Below are 20,150 nucleotides of genomic sequence, written 5' to 3' on the forward strand. Positions count from 1 at the left end.
ACCACGCCCCAGAGGGAGACAGGGCACAGCTGCATCATGACCCCGGGCCCCCTCTGGGCGCCAAACCCCTGCAGAGGGGCGCAGGAGGTGGGGGGCATTTACATCACCCAAAGGGCAGCGTGAGCCCATCTCTCTTCTCTGGCCACATCCTCCACCCCTCCCTGAAGCCCACAGCATCTCCCCTGGCTGCTGGCGTTGCTCTGGTTTCGCCGACATTTCTAGAACCCGCTGCCTTAGCCCCCAAGGAAAGACGTTAAGACTAAAATGCCAAGCATCTAAGAATCACTGATCTCATGAAGCTTCTAAACCCAATCCTGGAAGGAAGAGGTAACTCACAGAACTGCCGACACCAAGAGAGAGAGGAGTTACCTCCTTCTCTCCTCTTTGGGCCACAGCGCTTCACAGTTTACAGCTAACAAGCTCACTTCCTTGGAGCACCTGTGGGGGCACTGTCCTAAGCACTCTAAGTGAGCCAACTCTGCCTCCACCTCCCCTCCAGGGTAGGGTAGGTGCCGCCATTGTTCCCATTTCACAGATGTGGAAACTGAGGCCCAGAGAGGTTGAGTGACTTGCCCAAGATCACACAGCTGGGAAATGGCAGAGTTGGGATTCCAACCCAGGTCTTCCGAAGCCTGAACCCCTAACCACAATGCTACACTGCCCCGCACACTGTAAAGTACATTTGCATCTAGTAACCTCTCAGCATCCTGTGCGGTCCAGGGGACAAGGCAAGGGCTGTGGCCCCAGATTTACAAGGGAGGAACCCACAGCTCAGAGAGAGAAGCTGACTTGCCCCAAGCCACACAGCTAGGAGGGGCCTCATTGGGTCTCCTGGTTCCTTATTCCTCCTCCTCCCCTTGCTGTCCCCAGTCATTGACCCCTTGGCAACCCTGTTTCTCCTTTTTCCCCTGCAGACCCTCCAGCTGAGCCTGGCTCTCCAAACCCAAGGGAGATGCCCCAGGTGGCTCCTCCCAGACCTGGACCCTCCAGCCCTGCAGGGCCCCCGTGGGGGTGGGGTCTGTGCCGGGCATCGCAGGGGCCTCTGGCATCAGGGACCCTGGCAGGAGCGGATTTATGAGCCGGGCTATTTTATACGTTGCAGCTGCTTCCATAAACCCTGGGCCGGCCTGGGGAGAGGGGCGCAGCTGTGGGGAAACCTCCCGGGCCCTGGAGCCAGTGCCAAATCCTCCTGCTATTTGTGAGCAGCCGGAGAAATCCTGAAATGAAAACTTCCTGAAAAAAAGGTCAAATCCCTGTCCCTCTCCAGACAGGCCCGATCCTTCCCCCACACCCAGTGAAGAGCCAGGATGAGGCAGAGCAGGGCTGGACACAGCGCCAGGCTGCCCACCAGAGACCCCGATTCTCACCAGCTCCGGACGGGTCCCAGCTCCTATCTAGTCTTCATATGCCCACTTATAAAGTGAGGGGCTGGCCTCGATTAGGGGTTCTGAGACCCTCTGAACTGTAGAGGTTCCCTTAAGTCGCTGAGCTCAAACATTCCCACTGTTGAAGGTTCTATGCTCCAACTACTGGCTGTGTGTCCTCGGACAAGTTACTTGACCTCTCTGGTTCTCTGTTTTTCTCGATTGTAAAATGGGGAGAAATAATGACCATCTCATTAACAGGGCTATGAGGGAGAAGTAACCTAACATCCGTAGTTCATAGCAAGTTTCTTTGTAATAGCCCCAAACTGGAACCCACCCGAATGTCCATCAGCAGGTGAACTGACAAATTGTAATACACCCTGACAAGGGACTGCTACTCAGCAGTAAAAAGGAGCGAAATATTGATACAGACAATAACGCAAGTAAACCTCAAAATATGTATGCCAGACCAGAAGAGTGCACTCTGTATGGTTCCATTTCTATAAAATTCCAGAAAATAAAAACGAATCACAGCCCTGGCCGGGTGGCTCAGTTGGTTGGAACATCATCCTGTACGCCAAAACGGTTGTGGGTTCGATCCCCAGTCAGGCAACCAATCGATGTTTCTCTCTCACACGTTGATATTTCTCTCTCTCTCTCTCATCAATAAAAACATATCCTCCGGTGAGGATTTAAAAAAAAAAGAATCACAGTGACAGAAAACAAATTAATAGTTGCCTGGAGACTGGGGCGGGGGGATGGAGAGGAACAGTAAGGAGGGTTTTACAAGAGGTAACAAAGAACCTATTAGAGGTAATGGATGTCCACCATCTTTTTAAAAAATATATTTTTATTGATTTCAGAGAGAAAGGAAGAGGGAGAGAGAGATAGAAACATCAATGGTGAGAGAATCGTTGATCGGCTGCCTCCTGCACGCTCTCTACTGGGGAGCAAGCCCAAAACCCTGGCATGTGCCCTTGACCGGAATCAAACCGTGACCCACTCTTCAGTACCCCCACCCCCATTCCACTACCCCCGAAGCCCCCATTCCCACACTGAGCTGGGGCCCATGTCTTGCGGTGTTTGGCTCACTCCTCTCTCCCTCTTTATGGAGACCAGGCCTGGCCCTGGGACAGACTCCCAGGCTGAGGGCAGCTGTGCGGTTTTATAAGCCCCGGGACAGTAGGGGCCTGTTCAGGCCCTGGCAGATTCCTGGATCCCTGGGAACAGTGAAACCCCCCACCACCCCCACCCCTACCCTCAAGCCCACTCTCCCCCCTGGCCGGCCACAGCCCCCAACCGCTGTCTCCCTCCATGGCTCACTCCCCACTGGTGCCCAGCCAGATGTGTGCCCATAAAAGGCTCTTCTTGGGTAACGGCACTGCAATTGTGGGAGCAGATTGGAGGGGCTCTAAGCAGGAGTGGGGCCCTGCTGTCCCCCACTCCCCAAGGGCTTCATTCATTCATTCACTCATTCATTCATTTATCAAAAAAGCAGTAGAGCCCAGCAGAGAACTCAGACTCGGGAATCAGACTGCAGGACTGGAGTCCTGGCTGTGTGACCCGGGCAACCGACTTCACCTCTCTGGGCCTCAGTCTTCCCACCTGTGATATGGGAATAATAACAGTGCCCACCTCGTAGGGTGGCGAGTCCCTTGCTTGGAGCGGTGCCTGGCACATAACAGGCGCTCGTTAATTGTGAGCAATCATTATTGTCATGGAGCTCAGGAGACTGTGGAAGAGAGGCTGGTCAGGGGCCATCAGGGAAGGCTCCCAGGAGGAAGGGGCATCTAAGCCAGAACGAGAGGGAGTTAACAAGGCAAGGGTGTTATAGGCAGAGGGAATAGCAGCAAAAAAAACTCATAGTTTACTTTTCTTCCTGCACTGGAGCTCAGACCTCCTCCTTAATGCCCCATGGCCCAGGGGACACAGGCTATGGCTAAGGAGACCCAGCTTCCAGTCCAGGGAGCAGCTGACTTGGAAATTCACCCCTGCCTACTCCGCAGGGATCTCCAAGCCTGATCCCATCTTACTTGGTTGTTGCCCATCACAGGGCAGCTTAATGCACTTCCTAGGCACACCCCAGCAGGAGCTCAGGAACAGGCCGAGATCCTGTCACACCCAGAGAGGTTGAGTGACTTTGTCAGAGCCACACAGCCTCCGGGACTCTGTTTGTATTCAATTCTCCCTGTGTTCTTGGGCGGGAGCTGGTCTGGGCTAAGGAAGGGCCGTTCCCCACTGAGCCAGACAGAGGCCATTGTGTGTTGGGAAACCCAAATCCGGCCCCCTCCGGGTGGATGTGGGGTCGGAGGAGGAGAGGGGCCGGAGGAGGAGAGGGGCCGCGGGGGATGGCCTCCCTGCCCCCATCACCTCGGGGCTCCCAGCCCAGCCACATCTGGATTCCAGCTGGCAGCTCCGGGCAGAGGGGAAGCAGTGGCCGCAGGAACTTGCCATCAAAGGCAAGGAGCAGCCTGGTGGCGAGGAGACAAAGGCCAGGGCTGCCTCCAACCCCAGGCGCCAGGGAGGGTGCTGGTGCGGTGAGTGTGGCATTGCCTCCGGACCCACCCCATCCTCAGCCACTCTGCAGGGGGATGGGAAACTGTAGCCTCCCCTGGGAGCCCCCCACTGCCCATGTCTCCTCCAGGGCACCCCTGTGGCCGCCAGGCATGGAACCTGGCTTGTGGCCACAAGTCAGGGCCGCTGCTCAGCCTTGGGGACACACAGCCTTGGGGACATGAGTCAAGGCCCCACCCCCTGGGACACCCCTCTTGCCTCCCTTCCCCACTTGATTCAGCCCCTGGAGCCCCAATGATGTGTCTCCCCCAGAAAGTTGCCCCACCCCATGGAACAGCGCAGGGGAAGTGCCTTTCAGAAAAGCAGCGAGACTCAGGCTGGATAAAGTTTATTGTGCTGGTTTGTTACAGCTCAGCACCGGAAAGTTGTGCAGAGGTTGGGGGGACCCCAGATGGAGGGATGGGGAAGAGGACCCCCCAGAGCCTCCCCAAATCAGGACGGAGCTCAGGCTCCCTGGTCGAGGACTAAAGAAGGCTGTGGACATAGGCTGCCAGACACCAAGTGTGAGCAGAGGGTGGGGAGGGGGGAGGAGGGGTCCTGGGTGCCCTGCTCCAGGCCAGGCGTCAGAGACCCTCCACCCCCCAGACTCCCCCAGAGTGAGGTCGCCTCACTCAGAGCCCAAGGCTTCTAGGCTGCTTTAGGAGCCTGACAAAAAGATTTAGTTCATTCACCCAATCCTCACACCCCATCCCCACGGCAGTAGCGGGCTGAGCCCCCACATCCCACACCCCAGACCAACCAGACGCTGTGGGGCACCTTCCAGAACACTGAGAGTAGTAATTTCCAGAGTGCGCCCTGCAGCAGTTTCCACTGTAGCTGCTAACAAATAATAATAATAATAATAACGAGAGTACTTCCTGGTCAAAAGCAGTTTGGGAAAGGCTATGAAACCAGACACCAGATTCCCCGGGGCCTTGACTGCAGGACTTGTCAGAGCCCTGGGGTGGTCTAAGGGGGTGCGGGGAGTCGAGAAGCAGCATTTCCTCAATTCATTGGACGCCAACATCTTTTTTCCACAGGGTACCTCAGGGAACCCAGTTTGGGAAATGCTCATTTTCGTACCTGTTAGGGTACCTCAGGGAACCCAGTTTGGGAAATACTCATTTTTGTACCTGTCAGGGTACCACAGGGAACCCAGTTTGGGAAATGGTCATTTTCGTACCTGCCATGAGGTGAGCAGGTGAGGGGCCTACTTCTGCCATAGCACTAGCCGCACCCGCCCCGGCCACTTCCACGTCTCCCGGTTAAAATCTTCCAAAACTCCTAGCTGATGGGTTTACATTTCTACCTCGATGGTGATGCTGTCCCTGTCACAGGGGACCCGCCAAGTATGTTTCCTAATCGACGTGGTTGTAAGGGGGACACATCCCCAGCCCCGCCTCCCCACAGGAGCTGTGCTTGGGATGTAGCCCTTCGGGGCTGCAGAGGCAAATGTTCTAGAACTTGGTGAGATTCCCGGGTGGAGCGGACACCAGCGTCTGTTCGCTGTAGGAGGGGACACGCTGGAAATTGCAGCTGGGGGTGGCCCAGAGGGGACCACTAGGGGCCAGACAGTCAGGGCCACAGCCCTGGGGGCCTGTTAGACGCTAGGGGTGACACTGCCACAAGCACAGGGACTCTGGAGGGGGCCTGCTGGGTCCCCGGCTTCCTGGGCTAATGAGGGAGCCGCTTCTGGCTCCCCTGGGCCTTCTAGGGCCCCCAGGACCCCCTCTGCCAGCCCTGAGCATGGCCCCTCCGTCACCCCTGGCTTCTCCGTGGGGACCCCACACCCCGGGGCGTCCCGGTCCTCCTCCTGGCCGCCTGGCTGCTCTTCCTCTGACTTGCCCTCCGTCATCCTGGCTCCATCTCCACCGCTCGGGGCCGCCCTGGTGGGAGACCTGAGGTTCTGGGTGGCGGCGAGGATGTCGGCCTGGAGCTGCTGGGAGGAATCCAGGGCCTCCTCGGGCCGGCCGTCGGGGGCCCTGTCGGGGACCTCGCTGAAGGCCTGGGGGCCCCCGGCCCGGTCCCTCTGGTCCACGTACTTCTTCTTGGGGAAAGACGAGGGGTAGTAGGCGGAGGCCTTGTGCTTCTGGCGGGTGATGACGGCGGCGCAGACGATGAACATGACCAGGAGGACCAGCGAGCCCACCACGGCGATGAGCATCACGTACTCGCGAAAGAAGTCCACGATGCCGTCCAGGAAGTTGGTGGGGGGCTTGGGGCCCGCCAGGGGCGTGGGCTGGGGCCCCACTGACGTGGCGCTGAGGGCCGGGGTCCGGGGCGGCGGGAGGCTCGGGGAGGAGGCCGAGGAGTCATCGGCCTCCCCGCTGCCCCCCATGTCCTCCAGGAAGGAGACCTGCACGGGCACGGAGTGAGCCACGGCGGGCAGGACCCTTACGAGCAGCAGCAGCGACACGATGAGGCGGGGGGCCATGGCAGAGACCATGCTGCCCGGGACCTGTGGGGGAGCGAGGCAGGGAGAGGTCAGGGGTGGACTCAGGGTCTTAGGGGACCCCGAGGAGGTGCAAGAAATATGAAGTCACTTCCTTCCTCAGGCCTGAGCCTCCCCGTGGTACAAAGGACCCCCGTTCCTTCCTATGTGGGGTTCACACCTTCCCCCGCCCCCATCTCCACTCTGAGGTCCTGGAGGGCAGGGTCTGAATCTTTTTTTTTTTTTTTAATATATTTTATTGATTTTTCACAGAGCGGAAGGGAGAGGAATAGAGAGTTAGAAACATCGATGAGAGAGAAACATCGATCAGCTGCCTCCTGCACACCCCCCACTGGGGATGTGCCCGCAACCAAGGTACATGCCCTTGACCGGAATCGAACCTGGGACCTTTCAGTCCGCAGGCTGACGCTCTATCCACTGAACCAAACCGGTTACGGCCTGAATCTTATTTATCTCGGCATCCTCGGGGTTTGGCCCTGTATCTGGTATACAGCAAGTGCTCCATAAATGTATCTTGACTGACTTGAATTAATGGTAATAATTTAGCTTTTTACTGCTTGCCCTGTGCCAGGTACTCTTTTACCTTTTTTGATGTGGAATTTCTCATTGCCTCTTGAGGACCACCCAAGGGGGGAGGTGCTATTATTCGCCCACTTTCCAGGTATGGAAACTGAGGCTCAGATGGGGTTCCGTGACGTGCCAAGGCAGAACAGGGGCTTGAAGATGGCAGGGCTGAGTAAGTGAGGAACTGAGTAACTGTCAGCGGACCCCCCTCTTATGGGGAGTCCTCCCCAGCAGCCCCCAGCCCCTCTGGGGTCCCCTTCCCTTCTTGGGAAGAGTCATAGCTTTTGAAGCCTGCACGTGTTCTGAGCTCAGCAGAGGGCCTGCACGCCAGGAGCATGCTGGGAGCATCTGCCCCATGGCCAACTTCCCCTCAAGGCTCAGAGCAGGACCTGGAGGCTGCAGGGTAACCCCCGCCACCCCAGGGTAACCATACTCCCCACCCCTCCCCGTGCCTGAGACAAAGCTGGAGTCCACTGGAGCCTGAGTCCCGCCACTAAATGGGGACCAGCTGAGCTCTGCACCTCACTTGCTCCCAACATGAACCCTCAGGCCCTATCTGGCCCAGGCAGCCGGCTAGCTAATAACTTCCTCATGGCCCCGGTTTACTGACCCTCCCTGCCAACCTGAGTGGGGCTAGGCACTCAGATAAACCCAGAGACCCCCTTCGGTGGCCCCCAGGTCACCTCCTAGAACAGCCGTGGGCAAACTACGGCCCGCAGGCCGGATCCGGCCCGTTTGAAATGAATAAAACTAAAAAAAAAAAAAGACCGTACCCTTTTCTGTAATGATGTTTACTTTGAATTTATATTAGTTCACACAAACACTCCATCCATGCTTTTGTTCCGGCCCTCCGGTCCAGTTTAAGAACCCATTGTGGCCCTCGAGTCAAAAAGTTTGCCACCCCTGCCCTAGGACCCCATCCTGACCCAGTGGAGGGCCCAGGACCCTGACACTGAGTGGGGCTAGAGGCTCCAAGACAGAAAAGCCGTAGGATCGCGTCTGAGGCTCTCAGGGAACTGAGATGGGGAGACAGAGGCCCAGAGAAGGCGAGGGGCAGGCCGAAAGGCACACAGCAAGTTCCCAGGCTGAAGAAGGAAGTCAGGTGTCCAACACCTTGACCGCAGGTCCCCTTGAGTGCCTGGGCCGGACGCCCCGCTTCATTCCACGGGTGATGCACTGACCTCAGGGTGACCTGGGGGACTCGGAGATGAGGTCGGAATGACGCCAGGCCATTGAGTGGCATTTCCAAGGAAGCCGGGCCTCTCAATGAAAGTGCCATTCATTGAAGTTGACTCTGGACAAAGTGGCTCAGATGGCAAAAACAAAAGATAATTCCAGGGCATAGGAAGAGGCAACGCTGCTCAGGGCTCATCGTTAGGGAGCTGGTCAGTGCTTTCCTCACAGGCCCTCCTCAGAGCCCCTCTGTGGGTGCGAGCCTGCAGAAGCCCTGGGGGCCGGCCCTGCCATTGTCTGCTTTCAGAGGAGGAAACTGAGGCTCAGAGACGGACAGTGATTTGCCCCAGGAGAGACGATAGTGTCAGAGCTGGGGTTTGAACCTTCTTCTGTGTGACCCAAGTGTTCTATCTATCTATCTATCTATCTATCTATCTATCTATTATCTGTCTATCTCGGGCCCAGGGCTGGCCTCACGCCCCCTGGTTGGCATCACTCGTCAGCTGGGAAAAGATCTGAGATGCTACATGAGCTGCAGGAGCCTTCTCGGCCCCCCTCTCACGGGCACTTGTAGCAAAGGTCCTACTCAGCTTTGATCTCGGGGTCTAAGCCGCAGCAGTCCCCCTGCCTCTGCCTGCAGTCAAGCCCCAGGAGAGACCTCTCATGGTGGCAGCTGACCTTCTCACCACAGACCTCAGCCATGACCAGCAGTGGCTGAAGCCCAGGGCTTTCCCAGGGGCCGACTGTGGAGTCCCCTCGCTGCAGGTCTGCAGGCGGCAAAGCAGGAAGGCCGGTTAGGCCAGATTACAATCCGGGCTCCATCTCGGCTCTTCGGGGCCTCACTCTACCCATCTGTAAATTGGGGGCATGCTGGGGAGGGGAGCAGCTGAATTGCTACCCTAGCAGAGCTCCAAGGTCAGCCAGCATTTCCCCACAAAAGTCAACAAACGATAGTCCTCACCGAGATGTGCATTTGCTCACTATCTCCCCCCACCTCCAGGACAGGCCGACTTTTATGCCTCGGTGGGTGAAATCCCCTAAAGTCTGATCGCCGAGGAATCTAGAAACACACACACACACACACATGCACACTCACACGCATACATACATGCACACATGCACAGCAGAGAGCTGGAAAGAGAAAAGTGCTTCCTGCCCTGAAGCCTTGGGGTGAGGGGGACAGAGGACAGAGAAGGAGGCCACACAAACTATCTCTGGCTCTCAAAGGCCGAGAACCCATCTCTCAGAGGCCCCCACACCCCGCCACCCCTCGTGGCCCCCCAGGAAATATGCAGGCAAAGTGTGGGAGCTGGCTGGGCCTCTCAGGGGATCGCTGTGTGACCCCGCATGACGAGCCCTGCCCTCTCTGGCCTCAGCCTCCCATCCGTGGAATGGGTGCACTGGCCTGGGCATTTCTGAAATAGCCGCAGCCCGTCTGCTGCCCTCCCTCCTTCCCGGGTCCGAACTTGTTCCAAGACTCGGGAACTCATTGGCCATTAACAGCTGGGGTCAGGCCAACCGTCTCATTTTACCCGGAGGGAACTGGGCTGAAACTGGGATCGGGCTGCCCAGGGTCTCACAGCCTGTCAGGAGCCTGAACCGAACCCAGAACGGAGAGGCCTCTCAGAATACCCCACTGTGTCCCGCGTGTCATCTCCGGGCCTCAGTTTCCACATCTGCAGAGTGGGGATAAGGCCACCTCCCGGGACCATTGTCAGGACCAGACCGCAGCGCCCAGAGCTCAGTAGGTGTCAGTGAATGGGCGCCACATGGAGGAGAGGACCCCCGCTTGGAGCAGGGCCTCTCTGTAGAGCCGTCACAGGGTTTATTGTTTTAAAATGTGACGGCCCAGCCGATGCCAAGGATGCAAATCCACCCCTAAGACTTAGGTACCCCAAGACCTGAGGCCGAGGGGCCCCAGCAGCTGCTCCACCCCCATCCAGAGACTGGTAGCCAGAGGGGAAGGGCGGCCCAGGAAAACCTGGCTTCAATTAGTGGCCTTGGGGGAGGGGTCGGGCTGAAGCGCTGTGGCCCCTGCTGGGCAGCCGAGGGCAGGGACCAGGGCCCTGGAGGGAGGCCTGGGAGGGTTGGGGAACCTGAGGGCTCACACACACACACACACACACACACACACACACACAGCAGGGGCAGCATGGACACACAATACATGTAGGACACACAACATACGGACTCAACATCAGGCACCCCAAGAGCTCGCAGGGCCTGCCAGCACAGACACACAACACACAACGGGCTGATTCTCCGACAACACATGCACATCACAACCCCGTTCCCCCCATGGGTCCCCCCAGACCAGACAGCACAGTCCCAGCCACACCACCACCCGCCGACCCTGGGAGCAACCTCCCGGGCGTCCACTCGCAAGAACAACACATCCCCGTGCGGCAAGGCCGCAGTGCACACGGGGGCACACTCATCCCGCACCCCTGGCCCTCAGCACATCACACACGTACACAGCATCCAGCACACCCTCCAAACTCACACACACTTAGAGACGCCCCCCCAAGCACTCCCGCCGGCCCCAGTCCCTAAACGCCAAGACATGTCCGGGCTCCCCGGTCAGAGGAGGGGACGGGAGGGGACCCCGACTCACCAGTCCCTCCGCACACAGGCCTGGTCTCCCGCCAGGTGGAGCGAGAGAGAGTCCGTGCCAGTGCCCGGGCTGCTCTGGGCCGGCCGCCCCGCCCTCCTCCCGCCCCCTCCCTCCCTCCCCCTCTCTGGCTGCGGGGCCAGCTTGATTTCATTAAGGGGTTTAGGGTGGGGACAGGGGGAGGGGTGGGGCTGTGCTGGGCCACACACATCCCCCCTCGCTCACACTCCCGCGGGCGCCCCCTCCACGCTCCGGGGAAGCCCAGATGGGGCACTTCCTCCCTGACCATGGTCCCCAGGGTAGGCTGGGGCACACAGACAGACAGGGCTGTCCCACAGCGCCCGCCCCCCCCCAAAAAAAACCCAGCAAACTAAGGTCCTACCCTCCTGCAAAGAAGAGGTCAGGCGGTTCGGAGGCCCCTGGACGTGAGGGGGAAATTCCCAGTCCTTGGTTCCAGCTGTGACTCAGGTTTTCCGAGGCTCGGGGTGCAGAGTGGGAGCCGGGGTGTGTGTAAGGCAGAGCATGAGCGAGGCCTGCTGGAGGGTCCGGACTGGGGCAGGGAGCTCGTTATGGCAGCCACTGTCTGGCCCTGGTCGGTCCCCTGCCCCCTCCAGGCCTCGGTTTGCCCATTTGCAGGGTGGGTGGGAAGCTGTTGGGGCTCCCTCAGCAATGACATTCTAAGGTTAGTGGCCTCGGAGTGGTTAGAGCAGGAGCTGTGGCCCCACTTCACAGATGGGGAAAGTTGAGGCAGAGGAGTCCAAGTGGCTCAGAGGACTGAGAGGTCAGTCATAGCCCTGGATCTGGGACCTCTGGCTCACCTGAGGAGTCCAATGGGCCAGCGGCCCCTGCATTCATTCATCCATTCATTCATTCAGTCAGCAGATGAATGTTCTAGATGTTCTGCATGAACTCCTATAGGGCATCAGGCCTTGTCCCAAGCAGGCCTCAGAGGTGAAGCCCAGCCCTCAGGAGCTTGAAGACTTCCAGGGAGAACGACATTTATGTAAATTACTTTTTCAGAAAAGAGAAATGGGTCTGTGGCAGGAGAGGGGCCAGGCCAGGTGCTCGGGGACCCCAGGGCAAAGATGGTCCTGAGAGACAGAGTCAGGGCAGGGTCCTGGAGGACTTGACCGTGAACCAGCGGAGTCTCAACAAGAGAGTCCCTGAGAGGCATTCCCGGGGGAAGGACCAGCCTGGGTAAAGGCCCGGTGGCTGGAGGAGACGTGGACCAAAGGAAGGAACAGGGCCGTAACCAGTTTGGCTCAGTGGATAGAGCGTCGGCCTGCGGACTGAAGGGTACCAGGTCCGATTCCGGTCAAGGGCATGTACCTTGGTTGCGGGCACATCTCCAGTAGGGGGTGTGCAGGAGGCAGCTGATCGGTGTTTCTCTCTCGTCGATGTTTCTAACTCTGTATCTCTCTCCCTTACTCTCTGTAAAAAATCAATAAAATATATTTTTAAAAAAAGAAAAGGGCTGGGAAGTCAGCAGGAGTAGGGGAAGTCCCAGAATGTCATCCATTCAGCCTAAGACAGGGTCCGTTCTGTGTTCCCCCTTTAGGGGCAGAGCAGCCCCCAAAGGGAGTCCAGGAGCCAGAGGGAGACAGGCCCGGGTTCAAATCCTGCCTCCACCATGCCCTGCACCCCACAGAGCCTCTGAGGAAGGAGACAGAGGGCGTGAGCCTGCTGGCACCAGGTATACCAGTTAATAATGCAGATTTTTTTCAATAGATGGGGTTACACATATGTTGATATACATGCGATTTGATATGCATGCTATTTTGTTGTATTGACAACAAGCTTAAAACTTCATATGTCAAATATTCTGTTGGTATTAACATCATAGATATTTTTACGCTTAAAAATTCGAATTTCATGCCCAAAAAAAGAGCATTTGCGGGAAGTTTTAATTCATTACTTTATTTTGAAGAAAAGTGCTGCTGAAAGTTATCATATACTTCGGGCAGCTTATGGTGAACATGCTCCATCTCAAGAAACCTGTGAATGCTGGTTTAAACGCTTTAAAAGTGATGGTTTCGATGTGGAAGACAAAGAACGTCCAGGTCAACCGAAAAAGTTTGAAGATCAACAATGACAAGCATTACTGGATGAAGATGCGTGTCAAACTCAAAAATAACTTGCAGAAAGGTTAAACGTTGCTCAGCAAACAATTCCCGATCGTTTACAAGCAACGGGAAAGATTTTAAAGGAAGGAAAATGGGGGCCACATCAACTGAACGAAAGACAAATGGAAAACCAAAAAGTCATCAGTAAAATGTTGCTTCAAAGGCACGAAAGAAAGTCTTTTTTGCATCGAATTGTAACTGGCAGTGAAAAGTGGATTTATTTTGAGAACCCCAAACGCACAAAATTATGAGTTGATCCAGGTCAACCATCAACATCGACTGCAAGGCCAAATCGCTTTGGAAAGAAGGCATTGCTCTGCGTTTGGTGGGATCAGGAAGGTGTGGTGTATTATGAGCTTCTAAAACCAGGTGAAAACATTAATACTGATCGCTACCGACAACAAATAATCAATTTGAACCACGCTTTAGTCGTGAAACAACCAGAATGGGCCAGAAGACACGGCAAAGTAATTTTGCTTCATGACGCATAATCACACACCTCAAAACCAGTTAAAGACACGTTAAGAGATCTTGCCTGGGAAGTATTAACCCACCCGCCGTATTCACCAGACCTTGCTCCTTCAGATGACCACTTGTTCCGATCGATGGCACACGCACTTTCTAACCAGCACTTCACACGTACGAAGAAATAAAAAATTGGGGCTCTGAATGGTCTGCCTCAAAACAAGAAAAGTTCTATTGGGACGGTATCCACAAATTACCTGAAAGATGGGGGAAATGTGTAGCTAGCGATGGACATTACTGTGAATAAAGCACTTTTGATGTTTCTCTTGAAATTATCGTGTTTTCTTTGATTACAAAATCTGCATTTTTAACCAGTTAATAGTCAATCGCATTTTTAACCAGTTAATGGCTAATCTGCATTTTTTAACCAGTATCCGCATTTTTAACCGGTTAATGGCTAATCCACACTGGCCAGGCTAAGGCCTATGTTTAATCACACCTGCAAATCCCTTTTGCCATGGAAGGTGACATATTCATAGCCGCAGCTTCCCGGGACTAGGATGTGGACGTCTCCCACATGGAGGTTGAATATTGTGACCTATTCCCTGGGTTGCTGGGATCGTCCACCCTCTAAAGCACTTGGTTCCTCCTCCCAGAGCGCCTGCCACTGCACAGGCTCCGTCACTGCTCGGGGAGAGGTGAAGGGATGAGTGAAGCCCATTTGACAGATGCAGAAACTGAGGCTCACAGCAGTGTGACCTACCGAGATGCAGCAACATATTGAGGGTCAGAGCCCCGTCTCTCCCAGCCTCTGTGTCTCATGTGGAAATGAAGCTGCCAGGCCAGTGAGCCTCCCCGCCAGGGGCTCACCCCCCACAGCAGTGCCACCTCCCCCGGCACCGTTCACACACACACCCGCACACACAGACACACATGCTCTCCTTCAGCCAACCCACAAGCCCACCCTGCCATCTGAGGTCAGAACAGCAAAAATGTGAGCCACCGCGGGGAGGAAAAAGGACCCGGGATTTCCAGCCCCCGATCACACATCAACTGTGGGTGGTGGACCAGCCCCTGCCCCTCTCTGGGCTGCAGCTAAATACGGGGTTGGACTGGATGTCTGCCACAAGCCCGCCAGCACTGCTCTCAACACTCTGACTCTCAGTGTCACGCCCTGGGAGTCAGTGATGAGCAAACAAAGGCGCAGAGTTTACAGAGCAGAGGGAAGGCCTCCCGGAAGTAAGTAAACAAACAAGTGACTATCTAACTGCAAACGGGCGAAGAGTTGGGATGAGACAGCTCAGGGGCTGTGGGAGGCTAATCCTAGTCTGGTCCTGAAGGTTATGGAGTCCTTCCATGAGACAGCAGAGTTGCCCATGAAGATGAGGAGGTATTTAGGAAGGCAAGGATGCAAGAGGATTCCCAGCAGTGAGGGCAGCACGTGCAAAGGCCCTGGGGTAGACGGGAACCCAGCAGCTTCAGAGCCATTTCTGAAGATTAATATCGAGTGAGAGGAGACGGACCAGCTCTGTTCTGTGCACTGCCTTCCCTCCAGCAGCCAAGACAGTGCCTGGAGCGCAGCAGGTGCTCAATAAATGCTTGTCGATGTGCGAATACCCACGCTGACCTCCACGCTTGCGTTCCCACCTTTTGACAACTTCATGCCCCGAGATTTTGCTCTTCGCCCTCCCCGAGGATCTCACATTCCCCAGTTCCAGGAGCGTTTCGGGGCGCAGGCTGGATGATCCCCACAGCCTGCCCTGCTGTGGCGCCAAGGGGGTGGGGGTGGGGGCACAGGCAGGCCGCTGGCATGCAGCCGCTCACTTGCAACCTGCAATTTCAGAGGCAGAGAGCAACGGGCCCTCTGCCCAGCCTTGAAGCCATTCAGCGACCTCACCCTGTGCCCACCGTGCAATTAGCAGCCATGACCCCCGCCCTGCTGAACAGCACGGCCGAGGAGGCAGGGAGGGCCAGGGCAAAACCCACCCTCCTCAAGTCTCTGCCAGGGTCCTCCCCAGTTGAGCCTGGGGCGGGGCCCCCCGCACCCCTGCTCCAGCTTCTCGTGGGCTCAGAGCCCCTTCTAATTACACAGCTCCTGGCCACTAGGGCCTGCGCGCTGGGAAAAAATAGCCCACGCCTTTCATGTGGCCAGAGAGGCCGGGCTGCGGCCCACAGGCCTGGTCTTCAGAGGGACACCCGTGGAGCAGCCTCCGCTGGGTGCTCCGAGGAGGTGGAGCGAGCTTCATCCACGCAGGCCCGAGCGTGAGGTGTGCCGTGAGACCTCTGGGCCTCAGTTTCCCCAACTGTCAACTCAAGATGCTCCCTTATTTCTCGGTTGTTCCCCAGCGGCCAGGCACAGGGGGAGCTGGGAACAAGACAGACGCGGCCACCCCTCTGCTCCGGCTCTTCCCTCTGCCCCTTGCCTGACCACCCCCTGCACATCTCACGGCTCAGTCATCACCACCTCCAGGAAGCCCTCCCTGAACCCCAGCCTCTGGGGAGGGAGAGCAGCAGCCAGGCTCCCCACGCAGAGCGCTGGGCATACGGGGCTGTGATGTCCTCCGTACTTGTATCCCCACCCTGTCCACTTCTCGGGTCCAGAATCGGGGCCCCTTCTGTCAATGGGTCCCTAGCACCAGTGCCTGCAAGATGGTAAGTGCTCAACACATTCCCTCCACTGGCTGAACAATTCTAGTCCCACCTGCCCGGGGTACAGACGGCGATACGCTGACACTGTTTCCTCTGCACCAGCTCCTGCAGGGGAACAAGACAGGCCCGGCCTCCGCTTCGGGGACCTCCTTGCAGGGGAGACAGACGAGAAACAAGTCCACTGGCAATCTGGGAAGATAACCCCTCCGTGCAAAACGCTATCCAGGAGATCAGGAGGATGAGGAGACAGGAAGTGGCTTGAAGGAGAGGGGTGGGGCCTGGGCAGCTATTGGAGCAATGGTGCTCAGGGGCGTCCTCTAAAGAAGCGTCTGAACTAACAGCACCTGCGGGAGAAGAGGATCCTCTCAAGGAGCAGGAGGCAGAGCTTCCGGGCCCAGGACACAGCACGTGCAAAGGCCCTGTGGTGGGAAAGGGCTTGGCATGCGGCTGATGGGAGAGAAAAGCAGCAGCTGCCATGAAGCGCAGTCTGGAATTTGTGTAACATTAACCAGAATGTCCCGATGACCCAGCCACCTCGCTCCTCGGTCTTCTTACCCGAGGGAAAGGAAAGCACACAAAACCACAGAAGCCCAGCGTGGTTTTATCCCCAATAACAGAAAACGTGGAAACCACCCCAAAGCCCACCCACGGAAGACGGGGGAACTGACGGTGGGACGGCCAGTCAGGGGGACGCTTCTCAGCAGTGAGAGGAGGGGGAGACGCGAGACATACGGCAATCTGGGCAAATCGCACAGACACAGCGAGCGAAAGAACCAGGCCCAACGGAATACTCACGGGGTGATTCCCTTCACATGGTTCTAGAACGAAGGCGAACCAAGCTATGGCCCTGGCCCGTGTGGCTTTGTGGATAGAGTGTCGGCCTGCGGACTGAAGGGTCCCGGGTTCAATTCCGGTCAAGGGCACGTACCTCGGTTGCAGGCTCAACCCCTGCCCCTGGTCGGGGCGTGTGCAGGAGGCAACCAATCAACGTGTTCCTCTCACGTCGATATTTCTGTCTTTCCCTCTCCCTTCCACTCTCTCTAAAAATCAATGGAAAAATATCCTCAGGTGAGAAGTAACCAAAAAAATAACAAAAACAAAACAAAAACCAACACACAAACTAAGCTGGGGACGGAAGACCAACAGGCAGTCTCCCTTAGAGGGTGTTGATTGACTGGGAAGAGGCGGGAGGGAGCCTCTGGGCTGGGAACCGATCCCTGGACCTGGTGGTGGTGACGTGGGCTCCAAGGGAAAGAGCGAGCTGCACGCTTCAGACGTGTGCGCTTCCCGTAGGCTGTGACTTCATGAGCGTTTCTCTTACAAAAACATAAAGAACCCTGCACCCCTCTCTTTCCTGGAGAGTGGGGAGGGGGCTAGAGCCGAAGGACCCGCTTCCTGTGGTGGTGGGGCCCGCCAGCTGCACAAGGCGCTGTAAACATTTACATTCCCCAGGCCCGGTGCAGGGAGCGGCTTCATTAGCCCGCGGTGGGGGGAGGCCGTGGGGAGGGCAGGAATGTAAACACCACGCAGCACCCCGCCGCAGACCTGGCCTCCGCCTCCTGCCCCCTCCCCTGTCCCCCTCCCCTGCCCTGGGTCCCCAGGACCCCTCACCCCCATCACGAGAGGGAATCCAGATGATGCTTCTGAACTTCTTTGCAGGTCTGTTGGCAATGGGGGGGGGGGGGCCTCTCCCCCTCTTTGAGAAACGGGTCTGGCCCAGAGTGAGACCTGGGGAGGGATCAGGGCTGAACTTCAGGGCCCTAAGTCACCCAAACACTCAGGAGGGCATCTCACATTTCTCCTGCTCTCCACCCTCTCACTCTACACTAAGACCTTCTGTCCCATCTTTTCCTCCTTCCCTCTTTCCCCTTCTCCTTCCCTCCCTCCTTCCTTTCTCTTCTATTCTTCCCTTCCCTCCCCTTCCCTTTCTCCCATTCATTTCCTTCCTCTCTCTCTCTCTCTCTCTCTCTCTCTCTCTCTCTCTCTCTCTCTCTCTCTCTCTCTCTCTCTCCAGGTGCTTACTGAGCACATACCGTGTGCCAGATGCTTTGCAAGCACTGGGGCCACAGCAGAGAACAGCACAGACCACAAACCCCTGTCCTGATGGCGCTTGCCTTCCAGTGGGACAAGGGACACCGGAGAAAGATACCTCGGGAATGTGCCAGTGGCGTGGGAGTCGGTGGCAAGGGGTGTGGAGAAAACAGAGCAGGGAAAGGGTGACATTGGAGCAAAGACCTGAAGGCCCTGAGCCAGTCCCCCAGGGAGCTGATCCGGGAAGAGCGGTCCAGACACAGAGAAGAGCCCGTGCAAAGGCCCTGAGGCGGGCTGTGCCTGGTGTTTTCAAATGTGGGAAAGAAACGTGTCTGGTGTGATGGCACAGAGTGAGGAGGCAGCGGGAGGAAGTGAGGTCGGAGGGCACGGCTAGCAGGGTGGGGGTAGGGGTGGAGATGGGGGAGGGCGAGGACAAATCCCGCGGGGCCTCTGTGGGCATTTGCAGGGGTTTGGGCTTTTACTAAGAGTGGAGAAGGCCATCCATGGCTCCCTGTGCCTGTGAAACCTTCACCACTTTTCCTCTCCTCCCATCAGGCCCCTGTCCTCTCTATGCCCCCCTCCCGCCCCCCACACATAGCCTTTCAGGGTGCCACCAAGAGATGGCGCTGGGTCCCACCTCTGGAGAGAAGAAGGGGCTCCACATAAGGCCATACAGGTCCCCAGCCCCAACCACCAGCCCCGACTCCACAGGGACCAGAGCTTTGGCTCCGGGGGCCTGCGGGTGATCCACTCCTCCCGGCGGGCAGCCGCCACCAGTCAGCTTCTGCACCTGGCCCCGGCCCACCTCACAGTGAGGGTCTTCGCGCATCCAGATCCACCCGCCGCGAGGGACAGGGCCACGCGGGGTGACAGCAAGGAGGTAAAACCCACCCAGGAAAAGCCAAGATCGCCTGCCCTTCAGGGAACCTTGGTGACCGTGGGCTGTTACCCAGCCGCGCTGGGCCGCAGTTTCCTCATCTGTAAAATGGGAGGTAATACTAGCACCCTGGGTTACTGTGAGAAGACAGTGAGCCTTGGCACCTGGCACTAAATAATAATAATAATAATAATAATAATAATAATAATAATAAACCACGAGTGACATCTGGGACTGAGACTCTATCACACCATCTGGACCAGACGGCACACAAAGGCCTGGCATACAGCAGGCGCTCCGTCAGGATGGAAAGGGGTAGAGCACCCTCCCTCCCTCCCCCCCATCAACAGGCCGGTCAGCGAGGGGCGTCCCCATCCTAGGAGGCTGTGCATGCAGGCCTGGGGCTTGCCTCCACCCCTTCCCCCACCCATCAGGGCTACCCCAGTCCCCCCAGTCCCCCCAGCCCCCCAGCCCCCACCAGGCAGCCGGGATCCTGCATGTGCACAGCCGATTGGTCTTCCCCCATCTTCCCCGGGCTGAGTCCCGCCTCCCAGAGCCAGGACACACGCAGGCACACGGGCGCTGGCCAGGGGGGATGGGCCCCAACAGCTGGAAACATCTGGTTTGAATTGTCGCTTGGAAGCACCCGCCAGGCAGCCAAGGAATTTGGGAGCTAATTTTAGGCTAAAAGACCAGAGAGCTCAGCAGGGCTGAGACTGGCTCCCCAACCCACAGAGGCGAGGCTGCGAGGCTCTGAGGCTCGGGGGAACATGGAGGCCTCCACGGTGCCCCTCGGATGGTCCACGTCGGCCCCGTAGCCAGGGGCTGTCTCTCCCAGGATGGGCGCTGACTGGGCAACTGCAGTGTGCCAGCCACTTCCCTGCTCATTTCAGCCCCCCGCAGCCCCGGGAGGAGCAAGGGCGCGTCTCCCCATTTCACAGGTGTGGAAGCTGAGGCTCCCAGAGCTCAGAGCCCTGCACCTAGTCAGGGAGTGGGGATTTGACCCAGGTCTGCCGGACTCCTAGCCTTAGACCCGAGGTTCTCTTGCTCTCCGCCGTGGCACTTGTCCCATAGCCCTGCCTCTGCCCTCACACCCTTGGAAAGTGTCCCTAGCATATGCATTCATTCAGCAAATGTTTCCCGAACCCCTACTGTGTGTGCCAGGCCCTATTCAGGGACAAGGAAAGAGTGAACAAGGGGGACAGAGGCCCCTAACCTTGCATAGCAAAAATCAATATATCACCGACATCACTCCAGTCAGCCATCGGTGCCTCAGGGAAAAGGGGGA

General features: G+C 57.2%; 1 protein-coding gene across 1 annotated transcript; it reads right to left on the bottom strand.

Annotated features, from left to right (window-relative positions):
- Positions 1-4,250: 4,250 nt before the first annotated feature.
- TMEM119 (transmembrane protein 119) lies at positions 4,251-10,804 on the bottom strand. The gene is made up of 2 exons (XM_036354304.1): positions 10,721-10,804; positions 4,251-6,375 (listed from the first exon to the last, which is right to left on the bottom strand). Exon 2 carries the CDS (start codon positions 6,361-6,363, stop codon positions 5,518-5,520), a length of 846 nt encoding a protein of 281 aa, XP_036210197.1. The 5' UTR covers positions 6,364-6,375; positions 10,721-10,804; the 3' UTR covers positions 4,251-5,517.
- Between the last annotated feature and the right edge of the window lie 9,346 nt (positions 10,805-20,150).

This window comes from Myotis myotis, unplaced genomic scaffold (genome assembly GCF_014108235.1).
Source record: "Myotis myotis isolate mMyoMyo1 unplaced genomic scaffold, mMyoMyo1.p scaffold_m19_p_20, whole genome shotgun sequence".
Lineage (NCBI taxonomy): Eukaryota > Metazoa > Chordata > Mammalia > Chiroptera > Vespertilionidae > Myotis > Myotis myotis.